This window comes from Halichoerus grypus, chromosome 11 (assembly GCF_964656455.1).
Source record: "Halichoerus grypus chromosome 11, mHalGry1.hap1.1, whole genome shotgun sequence".
Classification (NCBI taxonomy): domain Eukaryota; kingdom Metazoa; phylum Chordata; class Mammalia; order Carnivora; family Phocidae; genus Halichoerus; species Halichoerus grypus.
The window spans coordinates 109,552,771-109,572,683 of record NC_135722.1 but is presented as its reverse complement, the minus strand read 5'-3'; the positions used below and the strand labels follow the sequence as shown (position 1 = coordinate 109,572,683).

Genomic DNA, 19,913 nt, shown 5'->3' with positions numbered 1-19,913 from the left:
CATTAAGTGTTGTTTCCCCAACATCATGTTAAGAACTTTACATACGGTAATTATTGACTCTTCACATTCACCTTCTTATAGAGTGTTTTTCTTTTTCTTTTGTTTTTTGTGTGTGTTTTGCTTTCAATTTCCAATGCACCCAGGTGGGAGAGGGGTTGAGTACTTTCCCAAGAATACTTAGCTAGCAAGCAGTAGAGGCAGGATTTCAGCTGAGGTCTTGTTACTCTTAATCACTTTTCCACACAGCCTCCCATAAGCCAGGTTTCCTTATTTCCTTCATTAACATAAATTCATTAACCTCCGTTGGCATAAATTGGATGCTTGGTTATACAGTACACATGTCCCTTTAAGACATTACTCTTTTCTATGCACACATGTTTGAAACCACCCTACCCAACACAGTTGAAACAGTCCTAGATTGACCAATGTAAAATGCCTGTTAAAATGGGGAGTTTTACATTTTATTTTGGTTAAAACATAAATGTGCATTCCTGTGACCAGGTTCCGATGAAGTACAAAGATCTTTTCTCTGAGTATATCTCATAACGATAAAATTCTTTGTGATCTTTCTTATATAAGCCATGTCCATAATGTATCCATAATTTCCAATTTCTCTGTCTTGAAAGTAGAGAAAAACTTAAAGACACAAGTGAAGCCATTTATACATGGAGCCCTTCGGGCTGTTTAGATTTATTTATTTTCACTCTTTGTAAACAGTTGTCTCAGTGATACCTAAGTCAACGACATTTTTTTAAGCAACTCACCATTAAAGTTTGGATTTTCAATTAAATATTTACCGTAATAAATAATAAACCCTCTTGACTACACTCCTGTTTTGTTGTGCCACACGATATTTAACTGAATTGTAATTATATCAACGTGCACAACTGGACGACAGGTGTCTGGGAACAAATACAACAGACCCTCGGGATGTGTCTCGCTCAACGGTGCAAGCAGAAATGCACTCGGTAGTAACACAAGCGTGGCAATCATGGGTATTGATGTGGGAAACGAAGGCAGAAGAAGAATCATTAAATTCCCTTACTACCCACAGCCCAGGGACAAGTCCTTGAGACAGCAGAGTGACCTTCCTCTAGGAACTCAACTACCCTGATGCTGACACTTTGCTGAGGGCAAAAGACAATCCTAGCCCGACCCCCTCTCCCCCCAGGATCCTGTAAGTCTAACGTTATAAAATTCCTTTGGGAACTTCCTTTATCTCTAAACCCCCCAAGATTCATGTTGTCAATCATCCCCCAAGCATATGACCCACCGATACACATCTGAAGGGTCTCATGACTCAGGTTTTATTAGACAGTAATAAACGCCCTTGTCCTAACAACAGCTAGCCCCCTCGAGGGCCTGGAAACCTTGTTTCCAAAGTTCCTTAGGGACACCTCTCCCTAACCCCTTCCCAGCTTGAAAGTCTATAATGGGCCACTCCTCATGATCCCAGTGCGGCTCCTTCTGCCCACGGGTCCTGTCCCCGTGCTTTAATAAAACCACCTTTTTGCACCAAAGACATCTCAAGAATTCTTTCTTGGCCATCGGCTTCAAACCGTAACGTATTTCCTACATCAGGTGTCACTCAGTCAAAGATTTTCCATCCACACTAGACCATGTGGTCAATTTACCTCTTGGGGTAAAAGAGCTCTTGCTGCATTGATTTGTTCACCTGGTGGAGGATATTTTCACATTTCTGCGGAGCAAATCTCACATGACTAAGAGAAATGCCCCTTAATACCAGGGAAGGACCCAGATTTTGTGGGGTATGATGCTTATAGAATCTGAGATGCTCTCTTTAAGAAAAAAAAAAAAAACAAATTATAAAGATAAACTTAGGTAACAGGGCCTCAGCAGGGACCTGGTGAGGAAGGGGGCCTGCAGCTTTAAGTATCCTCAGCTTCAAAATTAAGCCATGGCTGCCACCCGAAGAGACCTTCCTCTTGCTACAAATCTGAGCTTCCCCAGAACTGCACTCCGCTGACTTTCATTCCACCATTCAGCAAATATTGACTAAGCACTTCCTACACACCAGGTGCTAGTCCAAGAGCCAAGGATACAGCGGGGAATGCAAGAGACCAAGTCTCCATCCTCACAGCTCAGATTCTTGGAAGGAGACAGGACATACACAAATAGAAATGAATGATACCACTTCAGGTGGAGGTGAGTGAGGGTGTTGCACAACACGCACAGTCAAGAAGGAATTGTTTTATTTATTTATTTATTTATTTATTTGACAGAGAGAGACACAGTGAGAGAGGGAACACAAGCAGGGGGAGTGGGAGAGGGAGAAGCAGGCTTCCCGCCGAGTGGAGAGCCCGATGCGGGGCTCGATCCCAGGACCCTGGGATCATGACCTGAGCCGAAGGCAGACGCTTAACGACTGAGCCACCCAGGCGCCCCAAGAAGGAATTGTTTTTAAAACCACTTCTCTGGAAACGGAAAGTGCCTCATGAGGAAAATGTTTTCACAGAAGTCGAGTCCTGCTGTGTCCTGACATATGTAGAGCTCAGAGCTCATGAGGTCATTCCTTCCTTAGAACAGATCTTTTCCATCCTGGGTGTTTGTCCGGAACACTAAGGGCACCGTGCTGAGATCCTTCACAGGCTGAGCCCTCCACCTGAGACCTCGGGCGGCAGAGCCCTCCACCTGAGACCTCGGGCGGCGGAGCCCTCCGCCCACGGAAGAAATACATTCTGCAACAATGGAAACTGTATGGGGCGTTGTTACATACATGTTACATGTTACAGATGAACCCCTCACAGGAACATAATCCAAGGAGATGGTCTGAGAGTCCATTACGGAAAAACAAGACACCCTTACGAGCCGCACTTACTCGACAGAACGCTTTTGCTTGCCCAAACTATTAACAAATTAAAAGGCCATGCTGACAAATGCCCAACCAAAAGTTTGGTAGAAATAAGTCACTGAACAAAAAGGAAGAATGATTTATATTTCTCTAATCATTTTTATTGATCATCTTTCCATTGTGGACCACAGAGTGACTGGTAGATCTGAGATTTTAAACCGCAAAACATCAGCGCTCATAACCTTTAACTTTCCTTTAAAAAGGCAGGCTCCAAACAGATGCTGTTCAAGGCCTCTAAATCCAGGGAGATATGGGTTATTTAATAAAAAGCCATATCAAATTTCTAATAGGTTAAAGCCTCCCTCCGCACCTGGCATGACTTTGCTCTTCACAAATCTTTCACTGATCAGCCAGAAAGAGTCATTTTTAAAAACAGGGGATAAAAAAGAATGTTATCGTTACCTGAGTCAAATTAAGTTGTAAGTGAAAAAGAAAACCAAAGCTGGTTAAACACAGATTCTTTTCCATCCGTGACAGAGAAACGATGTGCTAGCGGTGTGTGCGTAAGCAGCTTCTCAGGTACCAGAAACGCTGCACCTGCTATAAAAACTGAGTAGCCTGGCTGACGTGTATCTTCTAGATGAGTGTAAGTTCTTTTTTAAAAAAGAGAATATATGAAGGCAACCAGAAACATCAAATGTATCCATGTTGATGTAATAAGAAAGCAAAATAGAAACCATATAAAACTTGCCCGTATTAGATTATTAATTCCCCTAAAAAGTGACTCAGGCAACTTCAACACATTGCTAAAAAAAAAAGCTGGAGAAAGAGCTTGCATAAATTATTTTTTATTTTGGAAAAAGACCAATGATAACTGTGTTAGTCTAAATAAATGATATTAATGTCCCAGAACAGTGCTGTTCAAATTCATAATGACTAGCCACATATTAGTACTGAGTATCTGAAATGTGTCTAGTCTGAAATAGGATGTGTTATAAGTGTAAAATGCATATCCTATTTTGAGGACTCAACATGATAAAAAGAATAGGAAGAGATATCTCAATATTTTAAAATATTGAACACTGAAATGATAATATTTGGATATAGATTGGGTTAAATAAAATATATTAATAAAATTAGTTTCATGCATTTCTTTCTTACTTTTCTTTTTAAATGTGGCTACTACAATTTTTTAAGTGGTATAGGCTTGCATTATATTTCTGTCGTACAATGATGCCCTAGCGTGGCAAGTGTTGGTTCAATTCCAGCTAATGGAACTGGGCTCAGAAATACAACTAGAATTCTCTCATTCTGTCCTAAGCTCCAAATTCCCAATAACCCTAATATCTGCAAATATCTCATCGAGAGCAATATCTTCAATGTCCCACCACTTATCATATAATATCGCCATTGCACTAACACACAGTATGTCACATCAGCATACTCTCCATAAGAGTAAGTACTCCGGATGAGAACCATTATCACATAGCTAACTAACAAAGTCATTATCATATCGCTTTCAACACTGTTGCCCTGCAATCCAGCCTAGTAACTAACACACACTGAACTCACAACAGAAGTTCGTAGAATGAACAAGTGAATGTGTATGAGCCAACAGAAGCATAAATGACACAAGGTGGGTTACGGGAGAATTTTAAGAATCAATGAAACTATAACAACATAGGAGCATTGCCCTTTTGATCATGTCAGGACTTCAACTGAGCTGAAAAACAGATAGCAGTTGAAGCCAGGATTTTCAAGATATTCTGACATGGAACTAGGGCAAAGGTAAGGCTCGTCTTCCTAGAGAATTCTCAAAGGCAGAGATCTAAATGCACCATTAAACTGTCAATATAGATTTCAAGGCCAGTGAAATGTATAAATGATTAGAAAACTGAGCTCAACAAATAGTTCAACTATCCATCCTTCACATCGAAAGATCTTTCATACCCTTTATTAGTTTCCCGTAGGTGCTGTAACAAATTGCCCCAGACTGACCGGCTTAAAACAACACACATTTATTCTCTTCCAGTTCTAGAGGCCAGACGTCTGAGACCAGGGCCACGATCCAAAATCAAGGTGCTGGCAGGGTTATGCTCCCTCTGGATGCTCTAGGGGAGGATCTGTTGCTTGCCTCTCCTATTTTCTGGTGGTTCCTGGCATTCCATGACATGTGCCCACATCATTCCAGGCTCTGCTTCTATGGTCACATTACCCTCTCTTCTCTCCCTGTGTCAGATCTCCCTCGGTCTCTCTCCTGTAAGGACACTTAAAATCGCATCAGGACCCACCTGGAAAATCTAGGGTGATCTCCCGCATCTCAAGATCCTTAGCTAAATCACACCTGCAAATTCTTTGCCCTATAAAGCCTTATTTAGAGATGCCAGAATTAGGGCATGCAACCTTTGAGGGCCACGAGTCTGCAGAAGACAGACTCCAATACATAGCTTTCCAATCTGCCCTATGGTAGTCACTAAAAATGGTCATTTTTGTATGCCACTCTGCAATCTCTATGAAAGCTGGATGGACGCAATGTTTTTATATAGCAATTACGTGCTATTGCATGCCCATAACTGATTACTGTCCCCACCGTGGGAGTGAGTTGCAGGTTTCACGCTCCTGAGCTTTCACCTGCTCAACACTTGCTCGTGTCTCCTCAGGATCTCACAGATGCAAGGATTCTGAGACGATGACTTCTCACTCTTGATATGATAGTAATGCTTTTGTCCCCCTGAATAACTTACTTCTGATAAACGTCTGGCAAGTAATGAGGAGTCTCCAGGGAGTTTCTGCAAGTCTAGAGGGGCCAACTAGCTGGTTTTGTGCTCAAAGGAAACTGGTCAGCTAAGGGCTATATAGGCCCATGCAAATGTCGTTCAGAAAATAATTTTCAACTAATCAATGTTTCTAAATTCTATTTTCATGAATTTTAGGCATGCATGCAAACTGGGTGTGTAAATGACACCAAGCGATTCAGGAGTCATGTAACTGATTAAACTATTTTAATTATATCTAAAATTTATTGAGATCACATAGATGAGAACGGTTGTATATTAGTGACAGATTACCATTATTGTTCATTTTTTTCCAATGTATTTGAAAAGTATGAAATTTCCCTAGTTTAACTCACATTCCCAAGAGAGGGAGTAAAAAAAATATGATGCATAAAGCTGTCTTTTTTCTACTGCCATCCAGTGGTCAAATAATCATATTGCATATTACATAGTAAAAAAGTTAATAAGTAAGCATTAAATAGTTAATGTGGGTTGCTAAGGGAGCCCACAGTTTTTGCTTTTCTGGGTCAGGAATATTTAGGCTAACATCTAAATACACAAAAGAGAAAATCAAGAAAGTACGACTCCCCGTTCTATAATCAAAAGTTACTTTTCTGCTCAAATTTTAATGAATAGAATAGTGAGAACCAATGAGGGAGTTGTTTTTCAACCTTCGAAGAATCCTGTGCTCTACAACGGCTTGATCAGTATCATTTTTTTTCTGAACTAAATATTAGGAGAGACGATGTATGGTTACAAGTAAGCCAACAGGACCAAGTCTTCAAACAAAAAGCCTAGGACACAGAATGATGGCACCCAGGTGGACGCTGTCTTGTGCTTATTCACAGAGACGTTTTATCTCTTTGGCCAAAGTATAAGCTTTAAGAGAGTAGAGGCCGGGGCACCTGGGTGGCTCAGTCGTTGGGCGTCTGCCTTCAGCTCAGGTCATGGTCCCAGGGTCCTGGGATCGAGCCCCGCATCAGGCTCCCTGCTTGGCGGGAAGTCTGCTTCTCCCTCTCCCACTCCCCCTGCTTGTGTTCCCTCTCTCGCTGTGTCTCTCTCTGTCAAATAAATAAATAAAATCTTAAAAAAAAAAAAAAGAGTAGAGGCTGTGCCTGAGGCTTACCTGTTTCTACCTCAGTGCATCATCCAGAACTTGGCATGCAGGCAGCACTCAGTAAGCATCTGCTGAGCCAATGAGCAGTGTTCATGTTTACTGGAATTGGGTTTGGTGAAAAGCATTCATCTACAGAATTGAATCAAAACAATACAAAGCCACAGGAGTTCTTCTTAGGGTATTTAAATAATCCCCCCAGATGCTGTATTTAAACTAAATTCCAAATAGCTCTCACTTCATTCTTTTTTTTTTAATTAACAACTCTATAAAAATCCTTTAATTCCGTATTTATTTCATCAATGAACTTTTTGCTTTTATAGGAAATACATATATTTTTTATTCCATTCAATGGCAACTTTCTTGTTTAATCCTCAGTAAAATAACAGATGGGTTAAACATGCACTCTCTGTGTGCACAGAACAGAGATGCATTAATCTTTCTTAAGGTCTGTTAATCATCCAGATTGAACCTGAAGACTTGTTTCCTGATCCTTAATGTCTTTCTTTTGAACTTTTATTAAGTAGCAGGAATTTCATGTAAAAGCACTCAAATATTAATACTGGAAAGGAAAGGTATATCTGAAAGGATTCACTGTAGTCAGTATATGTGTGGAGGGTTTTTTTGGGGGGGTAAACTCTTCACACACTTCATTGATATTAGTCTAAAGTGAACCCCCAAATGCCATGCTTATGCCTAAGGCAGCAGTCTAAAAGTATGTGTCATCTAGGCATTATCCACAAAGTCTGCTGGAAACAACCCTTCACACCAACCACTGTTGATGAGGCTAGAGAGCACTCTGCCATGTTGCAAGTGCTCCAGAATTACCAGGTTTTATTCTCACACGCCCACAACCATGAAATCTCTTACTTTAAAAGCACAATAATACACTGTTGATTCTTCATGTTCACTGTGCATGTATTTCATATAAATAATGTTTCTCTCCTGGGGTGCCTGGGTGGCTCAGACGGTGAAGTGTCTGCCTTCGGCTCGGGTCATGATCCCGGGGTCCTGGGATTGAGCCCCGCATCGCACTCCCTGCTCCACGGGAAGCCTGCTTCTCCCTCTGTCTGCCACTCCCCCTACTCATGCTCTCTCTCTCTCTCTCTAATAAATAAATAAAATCTTTAAAAAAAAATAATGTCTCTCTCCTGCCTCCCTGCCTCTAAGTTCCATCCGCGTGGATCCTGCACAGGCTCCCAAAGCCTGAAGAGTCCATCTCTGTGACCTTCCCTTACCTGTTCCTCCTCTCCTATTGCCTAGCCTGTTCTGGATATAAATAGCCCCCAGACAATGAACAGAAACCTGTCACCCTCGAGTCAGGGTTTAAACACCCCTTCTCCCATTCCTTTACAGTCTGCTGGTGGGAGGGCTCGTGCAGTTCAAAGATCCGGCACAAAAAGGAGACCCTGGCTGCCTTTGATTTACTGATTCCTGAAACTTTATTCTCCTGTGTGCCAGACAGTGAAACGGACGATGAGGATGCTTGGCTGGACTAAATACAGCAAGCACGCTCACATCCAAAAATGTCAGATATGTACATAAGTAAGTACCCTTATAGGCTTTATGATGGACATGTGGGATAAATAAAGGAGTAGCCAATTCTCCTTGGGGAGTGTTGGGGTCCAGAAAGGCGCAGAGTGATGTAGTCCCCCCACCCGTACACCCACCCATGGTCCAGGCAAACATAACTGTGCTGCATCTGAAAGAATTAACCACAAGGATTAATACTGCTAAGGCATTCACCACTGGATGAATAAGCTAATATTTTAAAAAAGTAATTATTTCACTCTCAGGCCTCTAAACTGGAGAGTTTACTCTAAGCCCTCGTGGGATCGGCCAATGCAGACCTCAAGTTCAGAGCTCAGTGAAGAGGCAGAGGCAGTAAATGTATATTTACAGGTCTTTGACACATAAGCAGCAATTGACACTTTGGATAAAACTAAGATCTACCAGAGATTATCAGTGAGAAAAGTGAGACGATCAGGCTGAGGTCAGAGCCTTAAAAAAACATACCAGTATTTATAGGGCAGATAGTGAGATGAAGACCCAGCTGAGGAGACAAAAAATAAGAGTGTGCTCAATGACATAAGAGAACAAAATCTATGTCAATGTCATCTGTGTTCAATGTCAAAATCTGTGTTCAATGTCATATTTTGATAGCCATAAATACCCTTCTATTTAAAACATTTTAAGTTCATATATGTAGACATAGATATAGATAAACCTATATAATGTTTCTATACATATCTCCCTGCAAAATATTGCAATTGTAGCACTTACTGGGTTGTAATACATTTTTTATCTTTGAGTGCTCTTTCTGTATTAACAAAATCCCTACTACATTCTAAGATCTTTGCTCCTCCTTTCATTATTCATAATGGTTACAGGGACAATAACACATAAGATACACTTTCTAAGGCCTTCTCTAATCTTGCTCCTCTAAAGAACCTAAAACAAGCACTGTGTTATTTCCGGCTTTATTTCTATCACCATTCCAGACCTGGCCCAAGGAGACAGTGTCAAGCCGAGGGAAGACAATGTTTCAAGATGAGACCAGCCCATCAGAGTGATGTCACAGTGACGTCACCACAGTGACGTCAACCCTGAGCAGTAGAGCCACGGGAGTGACTGCATGTCACAGTAGGTAAGGCAGAGGAGAGAAGGAGGAGACAGTGAGTCGTGGTGAAACTGAAGATGCTTATATGGTGATAAAGTAGAAAAATAGTAAAACAGCTTGTGTACATTGTGGGAGGGTGCAAGGAAACTTGACCACACATGTTGGCTGAGAAGATGGAGCCAGTAAGAAGGGCAAATTTAAAGACAGAAGAGTAGTAAGCTGTGGGTTTAGGTCATGGGACTGAAGGAGTCAGCAGCTTTGTCCACGGGAGAGAGACCCTAACCACAAACCCTCATGCACAATGGATTGGAACAGAGTCTGACTTAAAAGAGCACTTCGGCCTCCCTGATCCTGACACAGTATTAATGCTGATACCAGGTTTAAGTAGTGATCGTTGTTTAGCAACTACACCATTTGTTGAAGCATTAGCTGTGTTCATTTAAACCAGTTAGACAATACAGACACAGATATAGACATATACATCCATCTACCTACCCATCCATCCACCTATCCATCCATCCATCCATCCATCCACCTATCCATCCATCCATCCATCCATCCATCCATCCATCCATCCAACTACCTACCTATCCATCCACCTATCTATCCATCTACCTATCCATCCAGTCAGCTATTTATCTATCTATCCAATCATCCATCCATCTATCCATCCATCCGTCCACCTATCCATCCATCCATCCATCCACCTATCCATCCATCCATCCATCCACCTATCCATCCACCCATCCATCCACCTATCCATCCATCTATCCATCCATCCACCTATCTATCCATCCACCTATCTATCCATCTACCTACCCATCCAGTCAGCTATCTATCTATCTATCCAATCATCCATCCATCCATCCACCTATCTATCCATCCACTTATCTATCCATCTACCTATCCATCCAGTCAGCTATCTATCTATCTATCCATCTATCCATCCATCCACCTATCTATCCATCCACCTATCTATCCATCTATCTATCCATCCAGTCAGCTATCTATCTATCCAATCATCCATCCATCTATCCATCCATCCATCCATCCATCCATCGTGGTATGAGCTGTTGTTAATCCAAGTTACTCCATTCTGTAATTATGCTCTTGTTTTCTAGCCAAAGAATGATATTTTTCACTTATTCCTGTTGAATTTCATAGAATCAGCCCATCATTTCCACCTAAGAGCATGTGGATTTTCTAACTCAGTAGTCAGCAAACTACAGCCTGTAGGCCCACTGCCTGTTTCTGCAAGTAACACTTTATTGGAATGAACACAGCCACACCTGTTCTTCTATGTAATTTCATGGCTGCTTTCATACTACAATGGTCGAGTCAAGTCATTGCAACAGAGACCTTATAGCCTGAAAGCCTAAAATATTTAGTATCTGGCCCTTTACAGCGAAAGCCTGCCTCTCTGCATCTACTCCAACTCTCTAACTATTCTTTACAGCTAAAATACCCAAGTTTAGCAGATGTGTTTTCTATGTCTTTACTCAAGTTATTAAGAATTCTGACCCCAATATGGTCTAATCCAAAGTGCCAATAAAATTCCTCTTCATCTCCCTCTTGACAAACACAAATCTATATCCCTCTTCATCTCCCTCTTGACAAACACAAATCTACCACCAAAAGAATGATAATATGTTTATTATCATGCAGGCTACAATCCTTCTCTTCCACAATGTTGTCACAGAAATGCCAATTTTCTGGTTGAGATCCATATATACTTAAGCTAATACCACTTTCAGTTCAGGATACTGGTAAACCCACCAAACACATTATCTAAACTTTCCTTTATGACTCAAGGACATAATTTTATTTCATTTATTTAATTTCTTTAGACAGAAAAAGAGGGAGCATGCTTGCAAGGGGGGTAGGGACGGGCAGAGGGAGAGAGAGAGAATCCCAAACAGACTCCCTGCTGAGCACAGAGCCAGATGCGGGTCTTGATCTCACGACCTTGAGACCATGACCTGAGCAGAAATCGAGAGTTGGACACTCAACCGACTGAGCCCCCAAGGCGCCTTAATCAAGGACATGATTTAAAAAATCAGCAACGTTACTGGGCTGTAATATAGTAATTCCCTAGTGACATCTGGAGCGAGGCATGTCTTAGCCCATTCAGAATGCTGCAACGAAATACCAGAGACTGAGTGGGTTTTAAACAATAGAAGTTTATTCCTCACAGTTCTAGAGGCCAAGAAGATCTAGAAGTCCAAGATCAAGGCCTGGGCAGATCCAGTATTTTTTGCTGTATCCTCACATCGCAGAAAGGGTGAGGGATGTCCCTGGTGTCCCTTGTATAAGGGCGCTAATGCCATTAATAACCTCCCAAAGGCTCAGTGTATGAATTCTGAGGGGACACAGACGTTGCAGGCAGGAACTTTTTTGGCCTTATTCAATACGAAGCCTAAGCCAGCTATGCTTGCTTAGATCTTATGAATGCTTTCCAAGGCGTGAAAATACCAAGAGGCAGAAAAACTACTAGCTGTCAGTTATCCGAACCAACAGCGTGCGTAACTCGAACCAGTCTTGTTCTCTATTCCGATACCACGCTCCTATTCTGCTCTGGATGTAAAAACCACCAAAACAAGGGGGATGGAATTTGATGGAAAGGACAGGCGAAGGGTCTTTCAGTGTCTACCACATGAACTTACGAACTCATTTATAAACTCTGCAACACTGATGTTGGCTTTTAAGGGGATTTGCTGCATACTTACTGGTTCATTTGGTTGCATTTTACATAGTAGAGGTTGCTGAAGAGCTAAAGTCTGTAAAAGTGGGCTGTTACTGAGCCGCTGGGGTGGCTCATTTGGTCAAGCATCCAACTCTTGATTTCCGTTGGAGTCATGATCTCTGGGTCATAAGATTGAGCCCCACGTCGGGCTCCAGGCTCAGCAGGGAGTCTGCTTAAGATTCTCTCTCTCTCTCCCCCCTCCCCCCGCTTATGCACTCCCTCTCTAAAATAAATAAATAAATAAATAAAATCTTTAAAAAATAAAAGTGGGCTGTTGCTACATTGCTTATTGCATGTCTCAGTGAAATGCAGAACCTGTTGGGTCTGAAATGACTTGTTCAAAACTAACACGGCATATTATTCAGCATGCCCAGCGGTCCCAGGAAGGCCTGCTGGCCTCCAAATTCCAGAAATCAAGAATCCTACGACACAAGATTCCAAATCATGTCTGGCTCACTTTTGCAGGCAAAGCGCTATCTAACGCTATCTGTCCTCGTAAACACTCTACCAAAAAAGTGCTCAAGGAAAAACCTAAAATCAGAAAACACCCCTCCTCATATGAAAGACAACTCGTATGCCTATAGCAGGGTGTTTCCGGAGACACCTGTCTCCCAATTACACAAAAACCACTAACCTGCACACAGCACAAAGCACAAAAAAGCACAGTATTAATCTATGAATAGTAAAGCTAGATGTCAGCACACCATGGGACAGAGCAGAGCAAAGATACACCATTGTACGCGTCATCAACGCATGTAAAAACAAGGCATACTTCATTCTTATTCTGGAAAAAAGTCCTTGGAAGAAAATATTTCTTCCTGTATGTGCCCTTGTGCACTTTAGTGTCTCATGGGCTTATTCTTTTATTTATGACTTACATTTGGTCCTGAAATACAGTGTGGGGAGGGGGAACATTTTTTTTTTGGATGCAGTATTTGTCTTGGATTCTTTCTTTTTGGCTATTATGTATTATCCCCCTGTACCTTTTTGCCAAAACCGTCCTTCACATAAAAGTCAATGTAAATATGTTCCCTTTTAAATTGCATTAATTCTGAAATATGGAAGCTTGAAATACCTTAAAATGTGGTAAACACCCCAGACAGGTTGCTTTCCCTCTCTACATGATCTGAACGAGACCTCAGGTACAGGGAGCAGAATCTCGCATCTGGCATGCTGAGCCACAGGGGGGACACCCAGGGTGAGGGGACTTCAGTGACGTCCCAGGACACTGGCACCTCACATCTGGAAATTCCACGCTAGGAAAACCAGTCACGTCCACCACAATCATGCTGAAAATTAAGTGGTCCCGTGTTCATGTCCCGGGGCAGTGGAGGTACAGGGAGACTGCTCCCGATCACATCACTGGCCCGGCTGACTTTCTCAGGAACATTGGCAGTCAGTATTCAAACACAGCACAGGCCCTATCTTTCTCCAAACTCACTCTTTTGGTGGCTTCTCACCCCCCTACAAATAATGGCCGAACTCCCTAACATCACTTCCCAGACCTTTACTTAGTGGACACCTGATGGCTACGTCCTCACCTCCAAATCTTGGCAAGGGCTATCTCCCACTAGCAATCTCCACCCTCCTTCCTCACCGCCCCCAATTTCTAACTCCTACTCACCCTTCATTCCCCAGTTTAGACACCACTTCCTCCAGGAAGCCTTCCCCAATCCCTCAAATCTCAATTAGGTGCTCCTTGCGAATTCCCATACCCCTGTGCATTTCCTCCATAAAAGCAAATATCACACTACATTGGGCCTTCACACTTCTCTAATTGCAAAATAAATCCTTTTCAAATAAAACTCTTCTGATGGATTCAAATATGTGAAGCAAAAATGTAGAGACGCGCGTGAAATAGTTCTGTTGAAGGAGGGGCGGGGAATCCTGGGACTCTCCCGAATGCACCTGAAAGAACGGTACTACGCTGGCACGAAGTATGCATTTGTCTCTATCGTCCAGGAGACTATAGGCTGGAAGAAGGCAGGAACCATGCATGTTTTATTCATAATGTGCTAGATAACTCTGCATCCAGCACAGCAACTGGCAAAGATTAGAGATACAATAAATAATTGCCACAGAGATGAATAAGTAACAGCGGGGGTCAGCAGCAGAGCTCAGGACAAAGAACTATTTGTACATTCATTTCCAAACTTCCATGTTTAGAGGACAGTCCAGACCAAGGAAGGAACGAACTAAAAGGAGACAACCTTAAAAAAGGACAGAGAGCTCAACCGTGATCCACTTCCACCTTAAACCCTCTGACTCCTTTGTGAGAGACAAATCCTTACCTAAAGGACGGGGCATAGATGAGCTAGGGGCAGCCACACCGGGCTCACTTAAAAGATGTTCTTATTTTAATATAAGGAAGAATTTTATTAACGCTTAGGAAGTACCTTTTTAAGCTAATCAGATCAATTCAGCTGGGAAAGTTGAAGAGTAGTTCCAGAAGGGAGATGATGTGCATTATGACTCAGCTCTCAAGGACAGAAGCATAAATACACACATCCTTCCAGACTCAGAATGACGGGGTTGAGACCACGCATACTCAAGAGACCCGTGTGACAGCATGCTTATCACTGGTCAGTAAAGATCAATGACTCTGGGGCACTGCTCCATTGGTTGACCATACTGTTCTGAAACAATAAAGTTTTGCTCTCGTTCCCTGGAAGGGAAATCCCATAAACAAAAATCAACGTCATTACCATAACTCACAACCTAGTGGCATTTCCTCCTAGAGAGTGTACGTCCACCCTTTTAAACTCGCCTCTTTAGAAGAATCTATATTAAATACTATAACCCATGGCAGCAAGTCATAGCCATGTTAACATTTAAAATACATAATCACCACGATGCTCTATGAGATGATGAAACTTTAATGCCCTTAGAGTCGAACAGAAAATATAAACCCAGAAGAACATAAGACCTGACACTAACCTGATTCTCAGCTTTCCAACACTTTAAAAATAATTTGTTTATTGTAAATAATGCTGCAATATACAGAACACACATCCTATATATAGGGGTGCATATAGAGGATACTGTATGTCAGTGTTACTTCAAAAAAACAAATAAACCCTAATAATTTGTTTACATTGTCCTCTGTTTTGTCGCCTTTTCTAATAGATCTAATCTTTGTCATCATTGACAACAGAAAGCCACATTATCTAAGAAACAAGGTTGACTCCTTAAAGATCTAAGACCACAATTAGTAAACCTGCAGGCCTATGACTAGATAATGATAATGTAACAGACCATTCAAGTATCGGCATATTAAGCAAACAAACAACATTAAATTCAGAATCATTTCCCACCAGCACCTGAAAGTGACACAGAAAACAACAAAAGGTCAAGAAAAGGAAAAGTGCATGTGTATCCCCAATGCCCGCACCCCAGCAGGAAGTTCTGTCTAGCTTGATTTTAAAACAAGTAAGTAATACTGTCAGTTAATTGCTACCTTACACTTCTTGATCTACACTCTGAGCAACACCAGTTGTGACCAGTTATTACAAAAGCACCAACCGTGCAGGCACTAAGACAAGAATATGGGAATTCTGCTGCTAAATTAAGACTTTCCTCGTGCTGGAGGCAGATCAGGAATGGGTATCAAAAGTAAATCAGTTAAAAATAATAAATATGATATAAGGAAGTGTAAATAATCAATTAAGTTTTGCAAACGATACTTTTATCCTTCTTAGCTGCAGAATCTAGTTTCCTCCTGGAGACAGGGACCAAATTCAACCACCATTGGGTCACCTTGAGCCCTTCTGCAGGTGCTGGGAAGGGGTCTGCAGATAACCCCTTTACAATAAAAACATATTGTGATGGAGAGTTCTGGAAGGCCAGGAGACAGCAGCAGACCGGCCTCCTACACTGGGTAGAAGGAGATTATCATTGATCGATTCTAACACTTCTATACCATTTCTAGCTATTCCAGCTATCTGGAGCTATGAGGGACAGGTAGAATAAAAACAAGGTTTCTGTGTGTCAGGCTGGACAGGATCCATCACATCGCATGCCCATGACAGGATGCCTGCCCTGTTTGTTCTTATCTTGACTCCAGCATTAAGTGGCAGCTAACAGGGTCAGCGGGAACAAATTGATGCACTCAACTGTGAATGAAGATAGTTCCATCATTAGATACTGATTTCTAAAACCCCTATTCAAGGGTCATGGCTAATTTTTTATTGTGACTTCCTACCACTTGTAGTAGGAGGGCCCGATCTTCTGAGGACCCTAAATTAATGTTTGGAAACTTTTATCTTCTGTATTTCTCCTTACTACATTCCATGCCCATGTCCTCTCCAGGATTACACCCTGTCTTAACCTGACAGTCAAAAGAACAAGATTATTGTTTTCATTAACAAAGGAACTTTGGGGGAACCAGTTAAAAATGTCTGGAATCAGAACAAGGGTTTTAATTTAATACATTATTATTTTCTCTCAATAGCCCAACTGTTGTGATTAAGATTTTCCAGATGATGTCTAGACTTTTTCAAAGAACCTTTATTCTTACCCCCTCAGCAAAACCCTATGGCAGTGTTTCTCAATTTTTTTTTTTCATTACCATCATTCCTCCCTTCAAGAGCCTGTTTAGACTTTTTTTTCCTAATCATCTCTCCTCCCTATGAAATGTTAACACTACAGATACACTGTCTACCTCTTTATATATACTGGCCCTTTGGAGGACCACAAACCATTGTAGTATTTAAGATTTTTTCACCCTCTAAGATCTGATTTTGCTACTTTGGGGCAATTTTGTCTCTCTTTGAGAATGCATGCTCTGTAACACTTAAGAGTAAGATGCCTTTTGAGGGGCTCCCGGGTGGCTCAGTTGGTTAAGCATCTGCCTTTGGCTCAGGTCATGGTCTCAGGGTCCTGGGATCGAGCCCCGCATTGGGTTCCCTGCTCAGCGGGAAGCCTGCTTCTCCCTCTTCCCCAGCTTGTGTTCCCTCTCTCGCTTTGTCTCTCTCTGTCAAATAAATAAATAAAATCTTAAAAAAAAAAAAAGAGTAAGATGCCTTTTGAAAATTGCCCAAACTAACAACCCATTATATTAGTTTTTTTACTCAGTATATAACAATTTTTTTAATCTAACCTTTCCCCCCACCTATTTTTGTTTGCAAAATGAGACTGACATTGAGGGAAGTGTTGAGCAATCCAAATTAATCAAAATGTGTGTGCATGTGCGTGCTGTTAGTAATTGCAAAACAGCTTTAACTAAAATATGAATAAATTGATCCAGGTTAGTTTTCAAAATTCTGATAAAATAAAGCCTTTATCATATAGACTAGACAGATGTACAGAGCTTTAACAATGAAAACTAAAAGGAGAGTATTCTTTTAAAAAAATATGAGCTGCATGCCTTGGTTTTAGTTGGAATCTTGGGTTACCGGGCAATGGTTACATACTTTTCACTTTCTGTCCTTGACATCTTGTAACTGATACTTGGGAGGCTAAGGATTACAAAATTACGGCTATGAAGTCATGCAAATTATACATGGCATTTTATTCTACACAGCTGAGAGGGCATATAAAGTGCAAACGTTAACAAATCTAAAAACTCAACTAGGAGAGGATCGTCCCTGGCGGAAACATTAATGAGAGAAGCAAAACTATAAAAGTTTGGTCTTGAGCCTAAACCTTTTTTTTAAGTTTTAGTAAGAAAACTCTGTACTTTAAGATGGAGGGCAAGCCACTACTGGAATATTTTACATAAAAACACTGTGATAAAGTAATTCTGGAAACATAGGGGCATCTTTTGGCCAGGAGGTGACCCTGAGGCTTCCCTGTGCCCTCTCCACATGACTACACCACCTCGTAGGACTCGAGCACACTGAAATCCATAGCGTACTTATCATCAGAAAATATACTAGGTTTTTGTTGTTGTTTCAAAGTTCAAAAGCCTTGCTGTAAAGTCCAAATTAAGGGCATATCAAGAGAGAAACTGATAAGGGAATAAGATGGCTACTGTGAATTTACTGGAGAACATGTATTGCCAACTCAAACAGTGAAGCCATTAAGAACAGCCTGGTGAGCTCTTTGGGGGACGTGTTAGAACTTTCAGCAGGCAGACAGAAAGAAAGGTAGCACTGATGAAGGAAAAAAACAAAAGACTATGGGTCAGTTCAGGCAGATGGTAGAAACAGCTTCAACTTACTGGCAACATCAGTTGTAGTTGAGAATAGAAGAATAAATCAAGTTCAGATCTTGGTGGTAGCCCAGAAACTAAATAAGCTCAATTAAAGTGTCTGGGACCCATTGACCCAGGTGTCCTCCAGAGCAAAGGCAAACAAACAAGCCTGCCTGGGACGCTGCTTAGGTTAGCTACGCAGCCTTGCTTCTTCCAACAGCTGGAAAGCCTTCTGTGCGGGAAAGTAGGAGCACAAGCCCCTGCGGTACTGATGAAGCCCCAGCTGTCCCAGCCTCCCAGACTCGGAGCTTCTGCACCCACGGCGGAAATTCACTTTGGGGACATAAAGGGCAAGCGCTGCCCACGGCCATCTCCCCAAAATAAGTAATACGTAAGTTCTCTGTTCCAGATACGACTGCAGGACTGAAGGACATCATTCCCTGTCCTCCTCTTGATACAATAAAAGTACAATAAGTCACCCAGAGAAAGCCACTCCTGAGTCCCTCCGCCTGTCATAAATGCGCCATCCATCCGAGTTTCCAGCCCAAAAGGTTAAGAGCCCGGCCGAGGGGCGGCTGCAGCTCCGGGACCCTGGGGTCGGCGACTCCAGCACAGAAAGGACTTCTCTGGGGCGCAGGGAAGTGCCACCTGACCCACGTGATCCCCCGCGCCGGCACGCGTCCCCAAGCCCCCAGTCCCATTCCGGAACGGGGACAAGCACGCGACACCCCGCCACCCGCCCGCCGCCACGAACGAAGCCTTCAGCAGGCTTCATATGAAAAAGTTTTTTTTAACAACAATGACAAAAAGAAAAAGTGATTTCTTCAAAACAACAAGAACAACAACTAAAGAAAATAAAATCTGCACGTCTCACCATCTCGCCTGAGGTTGGCGTTGCGCGAAGCTCTGATGGATGCGCTCTGCGGCGCCGCCGACGCGCCCCGGTAGCTGCAGAAGTTCGCGCAGACCAGAGTGTAGACGAGGCCGAGCGGGCGCATTGGGATCCGCGAGCCGGGCACCGCGTCGCCGCAGGGGAAAGCCGGGCCGGACGCCGCCTGTCGCCGCCTGCGCTCCCGCGCGAGGGCCGGGCCGCGGAGCTGGGGCCGCGCCGCACTTCCTGCGTGCGCAGCCGGGGAGCGCGTGTGGGCGCCGCACTTCCTTGTGCCGCCGCGGGCCGGCGGCGGTGTTGGGAGCACGACAGGTTGGCGCTGGCCCGCCCCTCCGGCGGCCGGCGGCGGCAGCACACGCAGGGGCGCGGCGTCCCGGGCGCAGAGCCGGGCGCGCTCCCCGGCCCCGCCGCCCGAGCGGACAGGCGCGCCCCGCCCCCCACGGGCCCGGTGCGGGTGGGGGGCCCGGCTGTGCGCGCGGCCTGCTGGCCCCTCCCCGGGCAGAACCCACGCCCTGGTGCTGGGCAGGCTGGGGCCGGGGCCCGGAGTGGGCCGGCGTCGGACTCTGCTTATTCAGGGTGTCACTCGGTGAGGACGCGGGCCAGGGCGAGCGGAGGGAGCTTGCTTGGGAGCTCCGTCTGAGCTCCGGTGCGGCCGTGACCTGAGCTGAGTCAGGCTGTTTCCCACCAGTGGGAGGGGAACAGAGGTCCTTCTTGTCTCAAGGGGCTCCGGTTGTGATGGCCCCATGTGGTGAAGGGTACAAGCAATGGTCGGGGGTGCTCTCCTGGGCCCACTCCCACCCCCTGCACAGAAGGGGCTAGAGGTCAGGG

The 19,913-nt window shown here is 43.4% G+C and overlaps 1 protein-coding gene and 1 long non-coding RNA gene across 6 annotated transcripts in view; one reads left to right on the top strand and one right to left on the bottom strand.

Moving 5' to 3' along the window:
- PDGFD (platelet derived growth factor D) overlaps nucleotides 1–19,291 on the bottom strand; it is a 230,408-nt gene extending 211,117 nt beyond the window's left edge. Inside the window, exon 1 of one of the 2 annotated variants that reach the window (XM_078059070.1) lies at nucleotides 19,071–19,291. In XM_078059070.1, coding sequence (XP_077915196.1) covers nucleotides 19,071–19,194 — 124 coding nt within the window. In that variant the 5' untranslated portion in view covers nucleotides 19,195–19,291. The remainder of the gene's footprint in view (nucleotides 1–19,070) is intronic. The other variant, XM_078059071.1, reaches the window with a different exon arrangement.
- A 221-nt stretch (nucleotides 19,292–19,512) lies between these two features.
- Nucleotides 19,513–19,913, top strand: part of LOC144379481 (uncharacterized) — a 114,095-nt gene continuing 113,694 nt past the window's right edge. For 2 of the 4 annotated variants that reach the window (XR_013442642.1, XR_013442645.1), the window contains exon 1: nucleotides 19,513–19,671. This is a non-coding gene — a long non-coding RNA (uncharacterized LOC144379481). The remainder of the gene's footprint in view (nucleotides 19,672–19,913) is intronic. The other 2 variants (XR_013442643.1, XR_013442644.1) reach the window with 2 other exon arrangements.